Source organism: Bombina bombina, chromosome 1 (assembly GCF_027579735.1).
Source record: "Bombina bombina isolate aBomBom1 chromosome 1, aBomBom1.pri, whole genome shotgun sequence".
NCBI classification, from domain to species: Eukaryota; Metazoa; Chordata; class Amphibia; order Anura; family Bombinatoridae; genus Bombina; species Bombina bombina.
In genome coordinates, this window is record NC_069499.1 from 391,597,809 (window position 1) to 391,614,750 (window position 16,942).

At 42.2% G+C, this 16,942-nt stretch overlaps 1 protein-coding gene across 1 annotated transcript in view; it reads left to right on the forward strand.

The window, feature by feature from the left end:
* The window catches only part of EPC2 (enhancer of polycomb homolog 2), a 498,893-nt gene that overhangs the window by 192,322 nt on the left and 289,629 nt on the right, over positions 1–16,942 (forward strand). Inside the window, exons 3-5 of the mRNA XM_053712670.1 lie at positions 14,576–14,724; positions 14,823–14,955; positions 15,217–15,411. Coding sequence (XP_053568645.1) covers positions 14,576–14,724; positions 14,823–14,955; positions 15,217–15,411 — 477 coding nt within the window. The remainder of the gene's footprint in view (positions 1–14,575; positions 14,725–14,822; positions 14,956–15,216; positions 15,412–16,942) is intronic.

Sequence of the window (16,942 nt, forward strand, 5' to 3'; positions counted from 1 at the left end):
GCGTCACAGTTTGCAGAACGTGAAGACGGAGAGCTTCATTCTGTGGGTGACGGATCTGATCCAGGGAGACTGGATTCAGAGATTTCTAATTTTAAATTTAAGCTTGAGAACCTCCGCATATTGCTAGGGGAGGTATTAGCGGCTCTGAATGATTGTAACACGGTTGCAATTCCAGAAAAATTATGTAGGTTGGATAGATATTATGCGGTACCGGTGTGTACTGACGTGTTTCCTATACCTAAAAGGCTTACAGAGATTATTAGCAAGGAGTGGGATAGACCTGGTGTGCCCTTTTCCCCTCCTCCCATATTTAGGAAAATGTTTCCTATAGACGCCACCACACGAGACTTATGGCAGACGGTCCCTAAGGTGGAGGGAGCAGTTTCTACTTTAGCTAAGCGTACCACTATCCCGGTGGAGGATAGTTGTGCCTTTTCAGATCCAATGGATAAGAAATTAGAGGGTTACCTTAAGAAAATGTTTGTTCAACAAGGTTTTATCTTACAGCCCCTTGCATGCATTGCGCCTGTCACTGCTGCGGCGGCATTCTGGTTTGAGTCTCTGGAAGAGGCCATTCGCACAGCTCCATTGGATGAAATTATAAACAAGCTTAAAGCACTTAAGCTAGCTAACGCATTTGTTTCTGATGCCGTCGTACATTTAACCAAACTTACGGCTAAGAACTCCGGATTCGCCATCCAAGCGCGCAGAGCGCTATGGCTTAAATCCTGGTCAGCTGACGTGACTTCTAAATCTAAATTGCTTAATATTCCTTTCAAAGGGCAGACCTTATTCGGGCCCGGCTTGAAAGAAATTATAGCTGACATTACGGGAGGTAAGGGCCATGCTCTACCTCAGGACAGGGCCAAATCAAAGGCCAAACAGTCTAATTTTCGTGCCTTTCGTAACTTCAAGGCTGGAGCAGCATCAACTTCCTCCGCTCCAAAACAGGAAGGAGCTGTTGCTTGTTACAGGCAGGGCTGGAAAGTTAACCAGTCCTGGAACAAGGGCAAGCAGGCCAAGAAACCTGCTGCTGCCCCCAAGACAGCATGAAGAGAGGGCCCCCTATCCGGAAACGGATCTAGTGGGGGGCAGACTTTCTCTCTTCGCCCAGGCTTGGGCAAGAGATGTCCAGGATCCCTGGGCGTTGGAGATCATATCTCAGGGATATCTCCTGGACTTCAAAACTTCTCCTCCACGAGGGAGGTTTCATCTTTCAAGGTTATCAGCAAACCAAATAAAGAAAGAGGCGTTTCTACGCTGTGTACAAGACCTTTTACTAATGGGGGTGATCCACCCTGTTCCGCGGACGGAACACGGGCAGGGATTCTTTTCAAATCTATTTGTGGTTCCCAAGAAAGAGGGAACCTTCAGACCAATCTTGGACTTAAAAATCCTAAACAAATTTCTAAGAGTTCCATCATTCAAAATGGAAACTATTCGAACCATCCTTCCCATGATCCAAGAGGGTCAGTACATGACCACAGTGGATTTAAAGGATGCCTACCTTCACATACCGATTCACAAGGATCTTTATCGGTACCTAAGATTTGCTTTCCTAGACAGGCATTACCAGTTTGTAGCTCTTCCCTTCGGATTAGCTACGGCTCCAAGAATCTTTACAAAAGTTCTGGGCTCACTTCTGGCGGTACTAAGACCGCGAGGCATAGCAGTGACTCCGTACCTAGACGACATTCTGATACAAGCGTCAAGTTTTCAAACTGCCAAGTCTCATACAGAGATAGTTCTGGCATTTCTGAGGTCGCATGGGTGGAAGGTGAACGTGGAAAAGAGTTCTCTATTACCACTTACAAGAGTTCCCTTTCTAGGGACTCTTATAGATTCTGTAGAGATGAAAATTTACCTGACAGAGGCCAGGTTATCAAAACTTCTAAATGCTTGCCGTGTCCTTCATTCCATTCCAGACCCGTCAGTAGCTCAGTGCATGGAAGTAATCGGCTTAATGGTAGCGGCAATGGACATAGTACCATTTGCGCGCCTGCATCTCAGACCGCTGCAATTGTGCATGCTAAGTCAGTGGAACGGGGATTACTCAGATTTGTCCCCCCTACTAAGTCTGGATCAAGAGACCAGAGATTCTCTTCTATGGTGGCTCTCTCGGCCACATCTGTCCAAGGCGATGACCTTTCGCAGGCCAGATTGGACGATTGTAACAACAGACGCCAGCCTTCTAGGCTGGGGCGCAGTCTGGAACTCCCTGAAAGCTCAGGGATTATGGACTCAGGAGGAGAAACTCCTCCCAATAAATATTCTGGAATTAAGAGCAATATTCAATGCTCTCCTAGCTTGGCCTCAGTTAGCAACTCTGAGGTTCATCAGATTTCAGTCGGACAACATCACGACTGTGGCTTACATCAACCATCAAGGGGGAACCAGAAGTTCCCTAGAGATGTTGGAAGTCTCAAAGATAATTCGCTGGGCAGAGTCTCACTCTTGCCACCTGTCAGCGATTTACATCCCAGGCGTAGAGAACTGGGAGGCGGATTTTCTAAGTCGTCAGACTTTTCATCCGGGGGAGTGGGAACTTCATCCGGAGGTCTTTGCTCAACTGATTCTTCGTTGGGGCAAACCAGATCTGAATCTCATGGCGTCTCGCCAGAACGCCAAGCTTCCTTGTTAAGGATCCAGGTCCAGGGACCCGGGAGCGGTGCTGATAGATGCTCTGACAGCCCCTTGGGTCTTCAACATGGCTTATGTGTTTCCACCATTCCCGATGCTTCCTCGTTTGATTGCCAAGATCAAACAGGAGAGAGCTTCGGTGATTCTGATAGCGCCTGCGTGGCCACGCAGGACCTGGTATGCAGACCTAGTGGACATGTCGTCCTGTCCACCGTGGTCTCTACCTCTGAGACAGGACCTTCTAATTCAGGGTCTTTTCAAACATCCAAATCTAATTTCTCTGAGGCTGACTGCATGGAGATTGAACGCTTGATTCTATCAAATCGTGGCTTCTCGGAGTCGGTTATTGATACCTTAATACAGGCTAGGAAGCCTGTTACAAGAAAAATTTACCATAAGATATGGCGTAAATATTTATATTGGTGCGAATCCAAGAGTTACTCATGAAGTAAGGTTAGGATTCCTAGGATATTGTCCTTTCTACAAGAGGGTTTAGAAAAGGGCTTATCCGCTAGTTCGTTAAAGGGACAGATTTCTGCTCTGTCTATTCTTCTACACAAACGTCTGGCTGAAGTTCCAGACGTTCAGGTTTTTTGTCAGGCTTTAACTAGGATTAAGCCTGTGTTTAAGACTGTTGCTCCGCCGTGGAGCTTAAACTTAGTTCTTAATGTTCTTCAAGGCGTTCCATTTGAACTCCTTCATTCCATTGATATCAAGCTGTTATCCTAGAAGGTTTTGTTTTTGATGGCTATTTCCTCGGTTCGAAGAGTCTCTGAGTTATCTGCCTTACATTGTGATTCTCCTTATCTGATTTTTCATTCAGACAAGGTAGTTCTGCGTACTAAACCTGGGTTCTTACCTAAGGTAGTTACTAACAGGAATATCAATCAAGAGATTGTTGTTCCATCACTGTGTCCTAACCCTTCTTCAAAGAAGGAACGACTTTTGCATTATTTGGACGTAGTCCGTGCCCTGAAGTTCTATTTGCAGGCAACTAAAGATTTTCGTCAAACTTCTTCCCTGTTTGTCGTTTACTCTGGACAGAGAAGAGGTCAAAAGGCTTTGGCTACCTCTCTCTCTTTTTGGCTTCGTAGCATAATACGTTTAGCCTATGAGACTGCTGGACAGCAGCCTCCTGAAAGGATTACAGCTCATTCTACTAGAGCTGTGGCTTCCACCTGGGCCTTTAAAAATGAGGCCTCTGTTGAACAGATTTGCAAGGCTGCGACTTGGTCTTCGCTTCACACCTTTTCAAAATTTTACAAATTTGACACTTTTGCTTCTTCGGGGGCTATTTTTGGGAGAAAGGTACTTCAGGCAATGGTTCCTTCTGTTTAATGTTCCTGCCTTGTCCCTCCCTTCATCCGTGTACTTTAGCTTTGGTATTGGTATTCCATAAGTAATGGATGACCCGTGGACTGACTACATTTAACAAGAGAAAACATAATTTATGCTTACCTGATAAATTTATTTCTCTTGTAGTGTAGTCAGTCCACGGCCCGCCCTGTCTTTAAGGCAGACCTAAATTTTAATTAAACTCCAGTCACCACTGCACCCTATGGTTTCTCCTTTCTCGTCTTCTTTGGTCGAATGACTGAATATGACATGTGAGGGGAGGAGCTATGTAGCAAGCTCTGCTGGGTGATCCTCTTGCAGCTTCCTGTTAGGAAGAGATATATTCCATTAGTAATGGATGACCCGTGGACTGACTACACTACAAGAGAAATAAATTTATCAGGTAAGCATAAATTATGTTTCTTTCATGTAATTAGCAAGAGTCCATGAGCTAGTGACGTATGGGATATACATTCCTACCAGGAGGGGCAAAGTTTCCCAAACCTCAAAATGCCTATAAATACACCCCTCACCACACCCACAATTCAGTTTTACAAACTTTGCCTCCGATGGAGGTGGTGAAGTAAGTTTGTGCTAGATTCTACGTTGATATGCGCTCCGCAGCAAGTTGGAGCCCGGTTTTCCTCTCAGCGTGCAGTGAATGTCAGAGGGATGTGAGGAGAGTATTGCCTATTTGAATGCAGTGATCTCCTTCTACGGGGTCTATTTCATAGGTTCTCTGTTATCGGTCGTAGAGATTCATCTCTTACCTCCCTTTTCAGATCGACGATATACTCATATATACCATTACCTCTGCTGATTCTCGTTTCAGTACTGGTTTGGCTTTCTACAAACATGTAGATGAGTGTCCTGGGGTAAGTAAATCTTATTTTCTGTGACACTCTAAGCTATGGTTGGGCACTTTGTTTATAAAGTTCTAAATATATGTATTCAAATATTTATTTGCCTTGACTCAGAATGTTCAACTTTCCTTATTTTTCAGACAGTTAGTTTCATATTTGGGATAATGCATTTGATTTAATCATTTTTTCTTACCTTCAAAAATTTGACTTTTTTCCCTGTGGGCTGTTAGGCTCGCGGGGGCTGAAAATGCTTCATTTTATTGCGTCATTCTTGGCGCGGACTTTTTTGGCGCAAAAATTCTTTTCCGTTTCCGGCGTCATACGTGTCGCCGGAAGTTGCGTCATTTTTTGACGTTATTTTGCGCCAAAAATGTCGGCGTTCCGGATGTGGCGTCATTTTTGGCGCCAAATAATGTGGGCGTCTTATTTGGCGCTAAAAAATATGGGCGTCGCTTTTGTCTCCACATTATTTAAGTCTCATTTTTCATTGCTTCTGGTTGCTAGAAGCTTGTTCTTTGGCATTTTTTCCCATTCCTGAAACTGTCATTTAAGGAATTTGATCAATTTTGCTTTATATGTTGTTGTTTTTTCTCTTACATATTGCAAGATGTCTCACGTTGCATCTGAGTCAGAAGATACTACAGGAAAATCGCTGTCTAGTGCTGGATCTACCAAAGCTAAGTGTATCTGCTGTAAACTTTTGGTAGCTATTCCTCCAGCTGTTGTTTGTATTGATTGTCATGACAAACTTGTTAAAGCAGATAATATTTCCTTTAGTAAAGTACCATTGCCTGTTGCAGTTCCTTCAACATCTAAGGTGCAGAATGTTCCTGATAATATAAGAGATTTTGTTTCTGAATCCATAAAGAAGGCTATGTCTGTTATTTCTCCTTCTAGTAAACGTAAAAAATCTTTTAAAACTTCTCTCCCTACAGATGAATTTTTAAATGAACATCATCATTCTGATTCTGATGACTCTTCTGGTTCAGAGGATTCTGTCTCAGAGGTTGATGCTGATAAATCTTCATATTTATTTAAAATGGAATTTATTCGTTCTTTACTTAAAGAAGTACTAATTGCTTTAGAAATAGAGGATTCTGGTCCTCTTGATACTAATTCTAAACGTTTGGATAAGGTATTTAAAGCTCCTGTGGTTATTCCAGAAGTTTTTCCTGTTCCTAATGCTATTTCTGCAGTAATTTACAAAGAATGGGATAAATTGCGTAATTCATTTACTCCTTCTAAACGTTTTAAGCGATTATATCCTGTGCCGTCTGACAGATTAGAATTTTGGGACAAAATCCCTAAAGTTGATGGGGCTATTTCTACCCTTGCTAAACGTACTACTATTCCTACGTCAGATGGTACTTCGTTTAAGGATCCTTTAGATAGGAAAATTGAATCCTTTCTAAGAAAAGCTTATCTGTGTTCAGGTAATCTTCTTAGACCTGCTATATCTTTGGCTGATGTTGCTGCAGCTTCAACTTTTTGGTTGGAAACCTTAGCGCAACAAGTAACACATCATGATTCTCATGATATTATTATTCTTCTTCAGCATGCTAATAATTTTATCTGTGATGCCATCTTTGATATTATCAGAGTTGATGTCAGGTTTATGTCTCTAGCTATTTTAGCTAGAAGAGCTTTATGGCTTAAGACTTGGAATGCTGATATGGCTTCTAAATCAACTCTACTTTCCATTTCTTTCCAGGGTAACAAATTATTTGGTTCTCAGTTGGATTCTATTATTTCAACTGTTACTGGTGGGAAAGGAAACTTTTTACCACAGGATAAAAAATCTAAGGGTAAAAACAGAGCTAATAATCGTTTTCGTTCCTTTCGTTTCAACAAAGAACAAAAACCTGATCCTTCTTCCTCAGGAGCAGTTTCAGTTTGGAAACCATCTCCAATCTGGAATAAATCCAAGCCAGCCAGAAAGGCAAAGCCTGCTTCTAAGTCCACATGAAGGTGCGGCCCTCATTCCAGCTCAGCTGGTAGGGGGCAGGTTACGTTTTTTCAAAGAAATTTGGATCAATTCTGTTCACAATCTTTGGATTCAGAACATTGTTTCAGAAGGGTACAGAATTGGTTTCAAGATGAGACCTCCTGCAAAGAGATTTTTTCTTTCCCGTGTCCCAGTAAATCCAGTAAAAGCTCAAGCATTTCTGAATTGTGTTTCAGATCTAGAGTTGACTGGAGTAATTATGCCAGTTCCAGTTCAGGAACAGGGGATGGGGTTTTATTCAAATCTCTTCATTGTACCAAAGAAGGAGAATTCCTTCAGACCAGTTCTGGATCTGAAAATATTGAATCGTTATGTAAGGATACCAACGTTCAAGATGGTAACTGTAAGGACTATCTTGCCTTTTGTTCAGCAAGGGAATTATATGTCCACAATAGATTTACAGGATGCATATCTGCATATTCCGATTCATCCGGATCATTATCGGTTCCTGAGATTCCCTTTTCTGGACAAGCATTACCAGTTTGTGGCTCTGCCGTTTGGCCTTGCTACAGCTCCAAGAATTTTTACAAAGGTTCTCGGTGCCCTTCTGTCTGTAATCAGAGAACAGGGTATTGTGGTATTTCCTTATTTGGACGATATCTTGGTACTTGCTCAGTCTTTACATTTAGCAGAATTTCATACGAATCGACTTGTGTTGTTTCTTAAAGATCATGGTTGGAGGATCAATTTACCAAAAAGTTCATTGATTCCTCAGACAAGGGTAACCTTTCTGGGTTTCCAAATAGATTCAGTGTCCATGACTCTGTCTTTAACAGACAAGAGGCGTCTAAAACTGATGGCAGCTTGTCGAAACCTTCAGTCACAATCATTCCCTTCGGTAGCCTTATGCATGGAAATTCTAGGTCTTATGACTGCTGCATCGGACGCGATCCCCTTTGCTCGTTTTCACATGCGACCTCTTCAGCTTTGAATGCTGAATCAATGGTGCAAGGATTACACAAAGATATCTCAATTAATATCTTTAAAACCGATTGTTCGACACTCTCTAACGTGGTGGACAGATCACCATCGTTTAATTCAGGGGGCTTCTTTTGTGCTTCCGACCTGGACTGTAATTTCAACAGATGCAAGTCTCACAGGTTGGGGAGCTGTGTGGGGATCTCTGACGGCACAAGGAGTTTGGGAATCTCAGGAGGTGAGATTACCGATCAATATTTTGGAACTCCGTGCAATTTTCAGAGCTCTTCAGTTTTGGCCTCTTCTGAAGAGAGAATCGTTCATTTGTTTTCAGACAGACAATGTCACAACTGTGGCATACATCAATCATCAAGGAGGAACTCACAGTCCTCTGGCTATGAAAGAAGTATCTCGAATTTTGGTTTGGGCGGAATCCAGCTCCTGTCTAATCTCTGCGGTTCATATCCCAGGTGTAGACAATTGGGAAGCGGATTATCTCAGTCGCCAAACGTTGCATCCGGGCGAATGGTCTCTTCACCCAGAGGTGTTTCTTCAGATCGTTCAAATGTGGGAACTTCCAGAAATAGATTTGATGGCGTCCCATCTAAACAAGAAACTTCCCAGGTATCTGTCCAGATCCCGGGATCCTCAGGCGGAGGCAGTGGATGCATTATCACTTCCTTGGAAGTATCATCCTGCCTATATCTTTCCGCCTCTAGTTCTTCTTCCAAGAGTAATCTCCAAGATTCTGAAGGAATGCTCGTTTGTTCTGCTGGTAGCTCCAGCATGGCCTCACAGGTTTTGGTATGCGGATCTTGTCCGGATGGCCTCTTGCCAACCGTGGACTCTTCCGTTAAGACCAGACCTTCTGTCACAAGGTCCTTTTTTCCATTAGGATCTGAAATCCTTAAATTTAAAGGTATGGAGATTGAACGCTTGATTCTTCGTCAAAGAGGTTTCTCTGACGCTGTGATTAATACTATGTTACAGGCTCGTAAATCTGTATCTAGAGAGATATATTATAGAGTCTGGAAGACTTATATTTCTTGGTGTATTTCTCATCATTTTTCTTGGCATTCTTTTAGAATTCCGAGAATTTTACAGTTTCTTCAGGATGGTTTAGATAAAGGTTTGTCCGCAAGTTCCTTAAAAGGACAAATCTCTGCTCTTTCTGTTGTTTTTCACAGAAAGATTGCTATTCTTCCTTATATTCATTGTTTTGTACAAGCTTTGGTTCGTATAAAACCTGTCATTAAGTCAATTTCTCCTCCTTGGAGTTTGAATTTGGTTCTGGGGGCTCTTCAAGCTCCTCCATTTGAACCTATGCATTCATTGGACATTAAATTACTTTCTTGGAAAGTTTTGTTCCTTTTGGCAATCTCTTCTGCCAGAAGAGTTTCTGAATTATCTGCTCTTTCTTGTGAGTCTCCTTTTCTGATTTTTCATCAGGATAAGGCGGTGTTGCGAACTTCTTTTGAATTTTTACCTAAAGTTGTGAATTCCAACAACATTAGTAGAGAAATTGTGGTTCCTTCATTATGTCCTAATCCTAAGAATTCTAAGGAGAAATCGTTGCATTCTTTGGATGTTGTTAGAGCTTTGAAATATTATGTTGAAGCTACTAAATCTTTCAGAAAGACTTCTAGTCTATTTGTTATCTTTTCCGGTTCTAGAAAAGGCCAGAAAGCTTCTGCCATTTCTTTGGCATTTTGGTTGAAATCTTTAATTCATCTTGCCTATGTTGAGTCGGGTAAAACTCCGCCTCAGAGAATTACAGCTCATTCTACTAGGTCAGTTTCTACTTCCTGGGCATTTAGGAATGAAGCTTCGGTTGATCAGATTTGCAAAGCAGCAACTTGGTCCTCTTTGCATACTTTTACTAAATTCTACCATTTTGATGTATTTTCTTCTTCTGAAGCAGTTTTTGGTAGAAAAGTACTTCAGGCAGCGGTTTCAGTTTGAATCTTCTGCTTATGTTTTTCGTTAAACTTTATTTTGGGTGTGGATTATTTTCAGCAGGAATTGGCTGTCTTTATTTTATCCCTCCCTCTCTAGTGACTCTTGTGTGGAAAGATCCACATCTTGGGTAATCATTATCCCATACGTCACTAGCTCATGGACTCTTGCTAATTACATGAAAGAAAACATAATTTATGTAAGAACTTACCTGATAAATTCATTTCTTTCATATTAGCAAGAGTCCATGAGGCCCGCCCTTTTTTTGTGGTGGTTATGATTTTGTATAAAGCACAATTATTCCAATTCCTTATTTTATATGCTTTCGCACTTTTTTATCACCCCACTTCTTGGCTATTCGTTAAACTGAATTGTGGGTGTGGTGAGGGGTGTATTTATAGGCATTTTGATGTTTGGGAAACTTTGCCCCTCCTGGTAGGAATGTATATCCCATACGTCACTAGCTCATGGACTCTTGCTAATATGAAAGAAATGAATTTATCAGGTAAGTTCTTACATAAATTATGTTTTTTGTCCCCCCTCCTATATTTAAGAAATTATTTCCTATGGTCGACCCTAGAAAGGACTTATGGCAGACAGTCCCTAAGGTCGAGGGGGCAGTTTCTACACTAGCCAAGCGCACTACTATTCCTATCGAGGATAATTGTGCTTTTAAAGATCCTATGGATAAAAAATTGGAGGGTTTGCTTAAAAAGATTTTTGTACAGCAAGGTTACCTCCTGCAACCTATTTCGTGCATTATTCCTATCACTACAGCAGTGTGGTTCTGGTTCGAGGAACTAGAAAAGTCGCTCAGTAGAGAGACTCCGTATGAGGAGGTTATGGACAGAATTCACGCACTTAAGTTAGCTAATTCCTTTATTTTAGATGCCGCTTTGCAGTTAGCTAGATTAGCGGCGAAAAATTCAGGGTTTGCAATTGTGGCGCGCAGAGCGCTCTGGCTAAAGTCTTGGTCAGCGGATGTATCTTCCAAGACAAAATTGCTTAATATCCCTTTCAAGGGTAAACCCCTTTTTGGGCCAGAATTGAAAGAGATTATCTCAGACATCACTGGGGGTAAGGGGCATGCCCTCCCACAAGATAGGCCTTTCAAGGCCAAGAATAAGTCTAATTTTCGTTCCTTTCGCAATTTCAGGAACGGACCGGCCTCCAACTCTGCAGCCTCTAGACAAGAGGGTAATGCTTCGCAAACCAAACCAGCTTGGAAACCGATGCAAGGCTGGAACAAGGGTAAGCAGGCCAAGAAGCCTGCTGCTGCTACCAAAACAGCATGAAGGAGTAGCCCCCGATCCGGGACCGGATCTAGTAGGGGGCAGACTCTCTCACTTCGCTCAGGCTTGGGTAAGAGATGTTCAGGATCCCTGGGCACTAGAAATAGTTTCTCAGGGTTATCTTCTAGAATTCAAGGAACTACCCCCAAGGGGAAGGTTCCACATGTCTCACTTATCTTCAAACCAAATAAAGAGACAGGCATTCTTACATTGTGTAGAAGACCTGTTAAAAATGGGAGTGATACACCCAGTTCCAACCGTGGAACAAGGAATGGGATTTTACTCAAATCTGTTTGTAGTTCCCAAAAAAGAGGGAACTTTCAGACCAATTCTGGATTTAAAGATCCTAAACAAATTTCTCAGAGTGCCATCGTTCAAAATGGAAACTATTCGAACGATTTTACCTACAATCCAGGAGGGTCAATTTATGACTACCGTGGATCTAAAGGATGCGTATCTACATATTCCTATCCATAAAGATCATCATCAGTTCCTAAGGTTCGCCTTTCTGGACAAACATTACCAGTTTGTGGCTCTCCCATTCGGGCTAGCCACTGCTCCAAGGATTTTCACAAAGGTACTCGGGTCCCTTCTAGCGGTTCTAAGACCAAGGGGCATTGCAGTGGCACCTTACTTGGACGACATTCTGATACAAGCGTCGTCTCTTTCAAAGGCAAAGGCTCACACAGACATCGTTTTGGCCTTTCTCAGATCTCACGGATGGAAAGTGAACATAGAAAAAGTTCCCTGTCTCCGTCGACAAGAGTTCCCTTCTTGGGGACAATAATAGATTCTTTAGAAATGAAGATTTTCCTGACAGATGTCAGAAAGTCTAAACTTCTAAACGCTTGTCAAGTTCTTCACTCTGTTCCACGACCTTCCATAGCTCAGTGCATGGAAGTAGTAGGGTTGATGGTTGCAGCAATGGTCATAGTTCCTTTTGCACGAATTAATCTAAGACCATTACAACTGTGCATGCTGAAACAGTGGAATGGGGACTATACAGACTTGTCTCCAGTGATTCAATTAGATCAGAAGACCAGAGACTCACTCAGTTGGTGGCTAACCCAGGACCACCTGTCCCAGGGAATGAGCTTCCGCAGTCCAGAGTGGGTCATCGTCACGACCGACGCCAGTCTAGTGGGCTGGGGCGTGGTCTGGAACTCCCTGAAAGCTCAGGGGCTATGGTCTCGGGAAGAGTCTCTTCTCCCGATAAACATTATGGAACTGAGAGCGATATTCAATACTCTCAGGGCTTGGCCTCAACTAGCAAAGGCCAGATTCATAAGATTCCAATCAGACAACATGACGACTGTTGCTTACTTCAACCATCAGGGGGGAACAAGGAGTTCCCTGGCGATGAGAGAAGTGACCAAAATCATAAAATGGGCGGAGGTTCACTCCTGCCACCTATCTGCGATCCACATCCCAGGAGTGGAAAACTGGGAGGCGGATTATCTGAGTCGTCAGACATTCCATCCGGGGGAGTGGGAACTCCACCCGGAGATATTTGCCCAGTTGACTCAATTATGGGGCATTCCATACATGGATCTGATGGCGTCTCGTCAGAACTTCAAGGTTCCTTGCTACGGGTCCAGATCCAGGGATCCCAAGGCGACTCTAGTGGATGCATTAGTAGCGCCTTGGACCTTCAACCTAGCTTATGTGTTTCCACCGTTTCCTCTCATTCCAAGGCTGGTAGCCAGGATCAAGCAGGAGAGGGCCTCGGTGATCTTGATAGCTCCTGCGTGGCCACGCCGGACTTGGTATGCAGACCTGGTGAATATGTCATCGGCTCCACCATGGAAGCTACCTTTGAGACAGGATCTTCTAGTACAAGGTCCATTCGAACATCCAAATCTAGTTTCCCTCCAGCTAACGGCTTGGAAATTGAACGCTTGATTTTATCTAAGTGTGGGTTTTCGGATTCTGTAATAGATACTCTGGTACAAGCCAGAAAACCTGTAACTAGAAAAATTTACCATAAAATATGGAAAAGATATATCTGTTGGTGTGAATCCAAGGGATTCTCATGGAGTAAGATCAAAATTCCTAGGATCCTTTCCTTTCTCCAAGAAGGTTTGGATAAGGGATTATCAGCGAGTTCTCTAAAGGGACAGATTTCTGCTTTATCTGTCTTATTACACAAACGACTGGCAGCTGTGCCTGATGTTCAAGCTTTTGTTCAGGCTTTGGTCAGGATCAAGCCTGTTTACAGACCTTTGACTCCTCCCTGGAGTCTGAATTTAGTTCTTTCAGTTCTTCAAGGGGTTCCGTTTGAACCTCTACATTCCATAGATATCAAGATGTTATCTTGGAAAGTTCTGTTTTCGGTTGCTATTTCTTCTGCTAGAAGAGTTTCTGAGTTATCTGCTTTGCAGTGTAATCCGCCCTATCTGGTGTTCCATTCAGATAAGGTTGTTTTGCGTACTAAACCTGGTTTCCTTCCAAAGGTTGTTTCCAACAAGAATATTAACCAGGAAATAGTTGTGCCTTCTTTGTGTCCGAATCTAGTTTCAAAGAAGGAACGTTTGTTACACAATTTAGATGTAGTTCGTGCTTTAAAGTTCTATTTAGAAGCAACAAAGGATTTTAGACAAACGTCTTCTCTGTTTGTCGTTTATTCTGGCAAGAGGAGAGGTCAAAAAGCTACTTCTACCTCTCTTTCCTTTTGGCTGAAAAGCATCATCCGATTGGCTTACGAGACTGCCGGACGGCAGCCTCCTGAACGCATCACAGCTCACTCTACAAGGGCTGTGGCTTCCTCATGGGCCTTCAAGAACAAGGCTTCTGTTGATCAGATATGTAAGGCAGCGACTTGGTCTTCCCTGCACACTTTTGCCAAATTCTACAAATTTGATACTTTTGCTTCTTCGGAGGCTATTTTTGGGAGAAAGGTTTTGCAAGCCGTGTTGCCTTCTGTTTAGGTAACCTGATTGGCTCCCTCCCTTCATCCGTGTCCTAAAGCTTTGGTATTGGTTCCCACAAGTTATGGATGACGCCGTGGACCGGACACACCAATGTTGGAGAAAACAGAATTTATGCTTACCTGATAAATTACTTTCTCCAACGGTGTGTCCGGTCCACGGCCCGCTCTGGTTTTTTAATCAGGTTGATGAATTTCTTTCTTTAACTACAGTCACCACGGCACCATATGGTTTCTCCTGTTTTTTCTCCTGTCCGTCGGTCGAATGACTGGGGTGGGCGGAGCCTGGGGTGGACTATGTGGACAGCTTTTGCTGTGCTCTTTGCCATTTCCTGTTGGGGAAGAGAATATTCCCACAAGTTATGGATGACGCCGTGGACCGGTCACACCGTTGGAGAAAGTAATTTATCAGGTAAGCATAAATTCTGTTTCTTTGCAACCGCTTATGTTAAAGCTGTGAAATTTGCTGTGTAGCTATATATTGTGATTTTGCAGCTTATATGCTTTGCAAAGGCGATGCGCGTGGCCACCCCTATCGCTGCTTGCAGCTATATTTGTGCTTGTTTTTTCTTAGTAATTGTAAGAATCATGTGCAGCACTTGTTTTTTTTATTGTATATTCATTTGTTTCCTTTACATAGAATCGAAAGAATGATGAAGCCTCCTATGAAAAAATGCTGAAATTAAGAAGAGAGTTTAGTCGAGCCATAACCATTCTTGAAATGATCAAAAAAAGGGAAAAAACAAAACGAGAATTGTTACATCTTACATTAGAAGTAGTAGAGAAGAGGTAACATCTGTAATAATAATAAAAAATTAGTTCATGCTTTTTGAACATTTTATTAATTCTGCTAAAATGTTGGTGTCACAACCTTTTTTGCTTTTAAGGTATCATTTGGGTGACTTTGGAGGAGAAATCCTGAATGAGATTAAAATTCCCAAAGTGGAAAAGGATATTCATCCCATTCCTGCATCTCTGCATAATGGAAACCATCATAAAGTACCAGAATGCAAAGCAAAGGTAAGTTCTAGTTGTGTTTAAAATGTAGAAATGTGTCACCACAAACTTAGTCAGTGTTTCTGTAAAACTGAACTAAGCATTTGCATCTAAGATCACGTGCATTTAAATTTAAGAAATAAAAGTAGATGGTGCTGGGCAAGATAGATTGCAGTGAAAGGGGGAGAGGGCAGAAATTCAGTCAGGTAAAAAGATAAAACTAATACAGGGAATAACATATCTGTTTCTAAGCAAAATTGTTATGCCTTTATTTGTTTTATATAGATTACACACCATCCATCTGTTAAAGAAGAAGTTTTAGAAATCATCCGTCTAAAAAAGAAATATCCAAAGAAGCCAAAACCAGATAATTTTATTACTCCTCAAATCCAGCCTGCATCAGAGCCATTGCCTGTAATTAACAAGAGCGATATAAAACAGTACGATTTCCAAAGCTCAGATGAGGAAGAATTCCCACAGGTATACAAGGACACTTTAAAACTAAATTTAATTTTTAAATGTAAAGCTTCTCTAAAGAGATTTATACAAATGTTGAAAGCTAATTTTCTTTCAATTGAAATTTAGAGTACATAAGAACATTCATAACCTATGGGAAATACTATTCCTGGCCAACTGAACGATGCTAAGACACCTCAAGCAAGACTGGAAATATCCCTCCCACTTCCCCTATCCTCCAGTCGTTCTTTGCCTCGTATCATGGAGGTAGGCAGGGAGAGCTGTTCTGTTAAGAAAAGATGGGGTGTCCCAGATATAGATTTGATGGTTTCCTGCTTTAATACCAAGCTCCTGAGGTATGGATCGAGTTCCAAAGATCCTCAGGTGGAGTTGGTAGATGCTCTAGCATTTCAGTGGAACTTCAACCTGGTTTAGCTGTTCCCTCCGATTTGTTCTTCTGCCTTTGGTGGTTGCCCGGATCAAACAGGACAGAATTCCAAATATTCTGATAGCTTCTGTCTGACCACACAGGTCCTGATATGCAGATCTTGTGAGATTATCTTCTGCTGCTCCTTGACGGTTGCCACTACGTCAGGATCTGCTGACTCAAGGACCTTTTCTTTACCAAAATCTGTATACTCTGAGACTGACTGCCTGGAGATCGAACGGTTGATTTTGGCTCAGAGAGGCTTCTCGCAAGCCGGTCATCAGACGCTTCTACTACAAGGTATGGAAAACTTATCTTCACTGGGGTGACCAGCTAATTTTTTATTGGCATAGAGTGAAGACTCCACATATCCTTCAGTTTTTTCAGGAGTGTCTGGAGAAAGGCCTGTCGGCCGGGTCTATCAAGGGTCAGATATCTGCCCTTTCGGTTTTGTTTCATAAGAAGTTGGCTAGTTTGCCAGATGTTCAAGAGTTCAGGCTTCGGCCTGAATTAGCTCTGTTTTCAGTCCTGTTGCTCCACCGTGGAGCTTAAATTTAGTTCTTAAGGTCCTTCTGAGAGCTCTGAGTCTCTGCATTCTGTTTAATCAAGTTGCTCACTTGGAAAGTGGTATTTCTTTCATGTAATTGATGAGTCCATGAGCTAGTGACATATGGGCTATACAATCCTACCAGGAGGGGCAAAGTTTCCCAAACCTCAAAATGCCTATAAATACACCCCTCACTCTTAATTCAGTTTTACAAACTTTGCCTCCCTATGGAGGTGGTGAAGTAAGGTAGTGCTTGATTTTCTTCTGTGATATGTGCTTCTCAGCATTTTGAAGCCCGATTCCTCTGAGTACAGTGTTTGTCAGAGGAATGTGAAGAGTATCCTCTATTGATTCTATGGTTTTCCTCATGGGAAATCTTTTCAAATTTTCTCTGTTATCGGTCGTAGATTCATCTCCTACCTCCCTTTTCACGATATACTCTCATATTCCATTACCTCTACTGATACTGTTTCAGTACTGGTTTGGCTATCTGCTATATGTGGATGGGTGTTTTTCGGTAAGTATGTTTTCATTACTTAAAGGGACACTAAACCCAAATATTTTCTTTCATGATTCAAGTA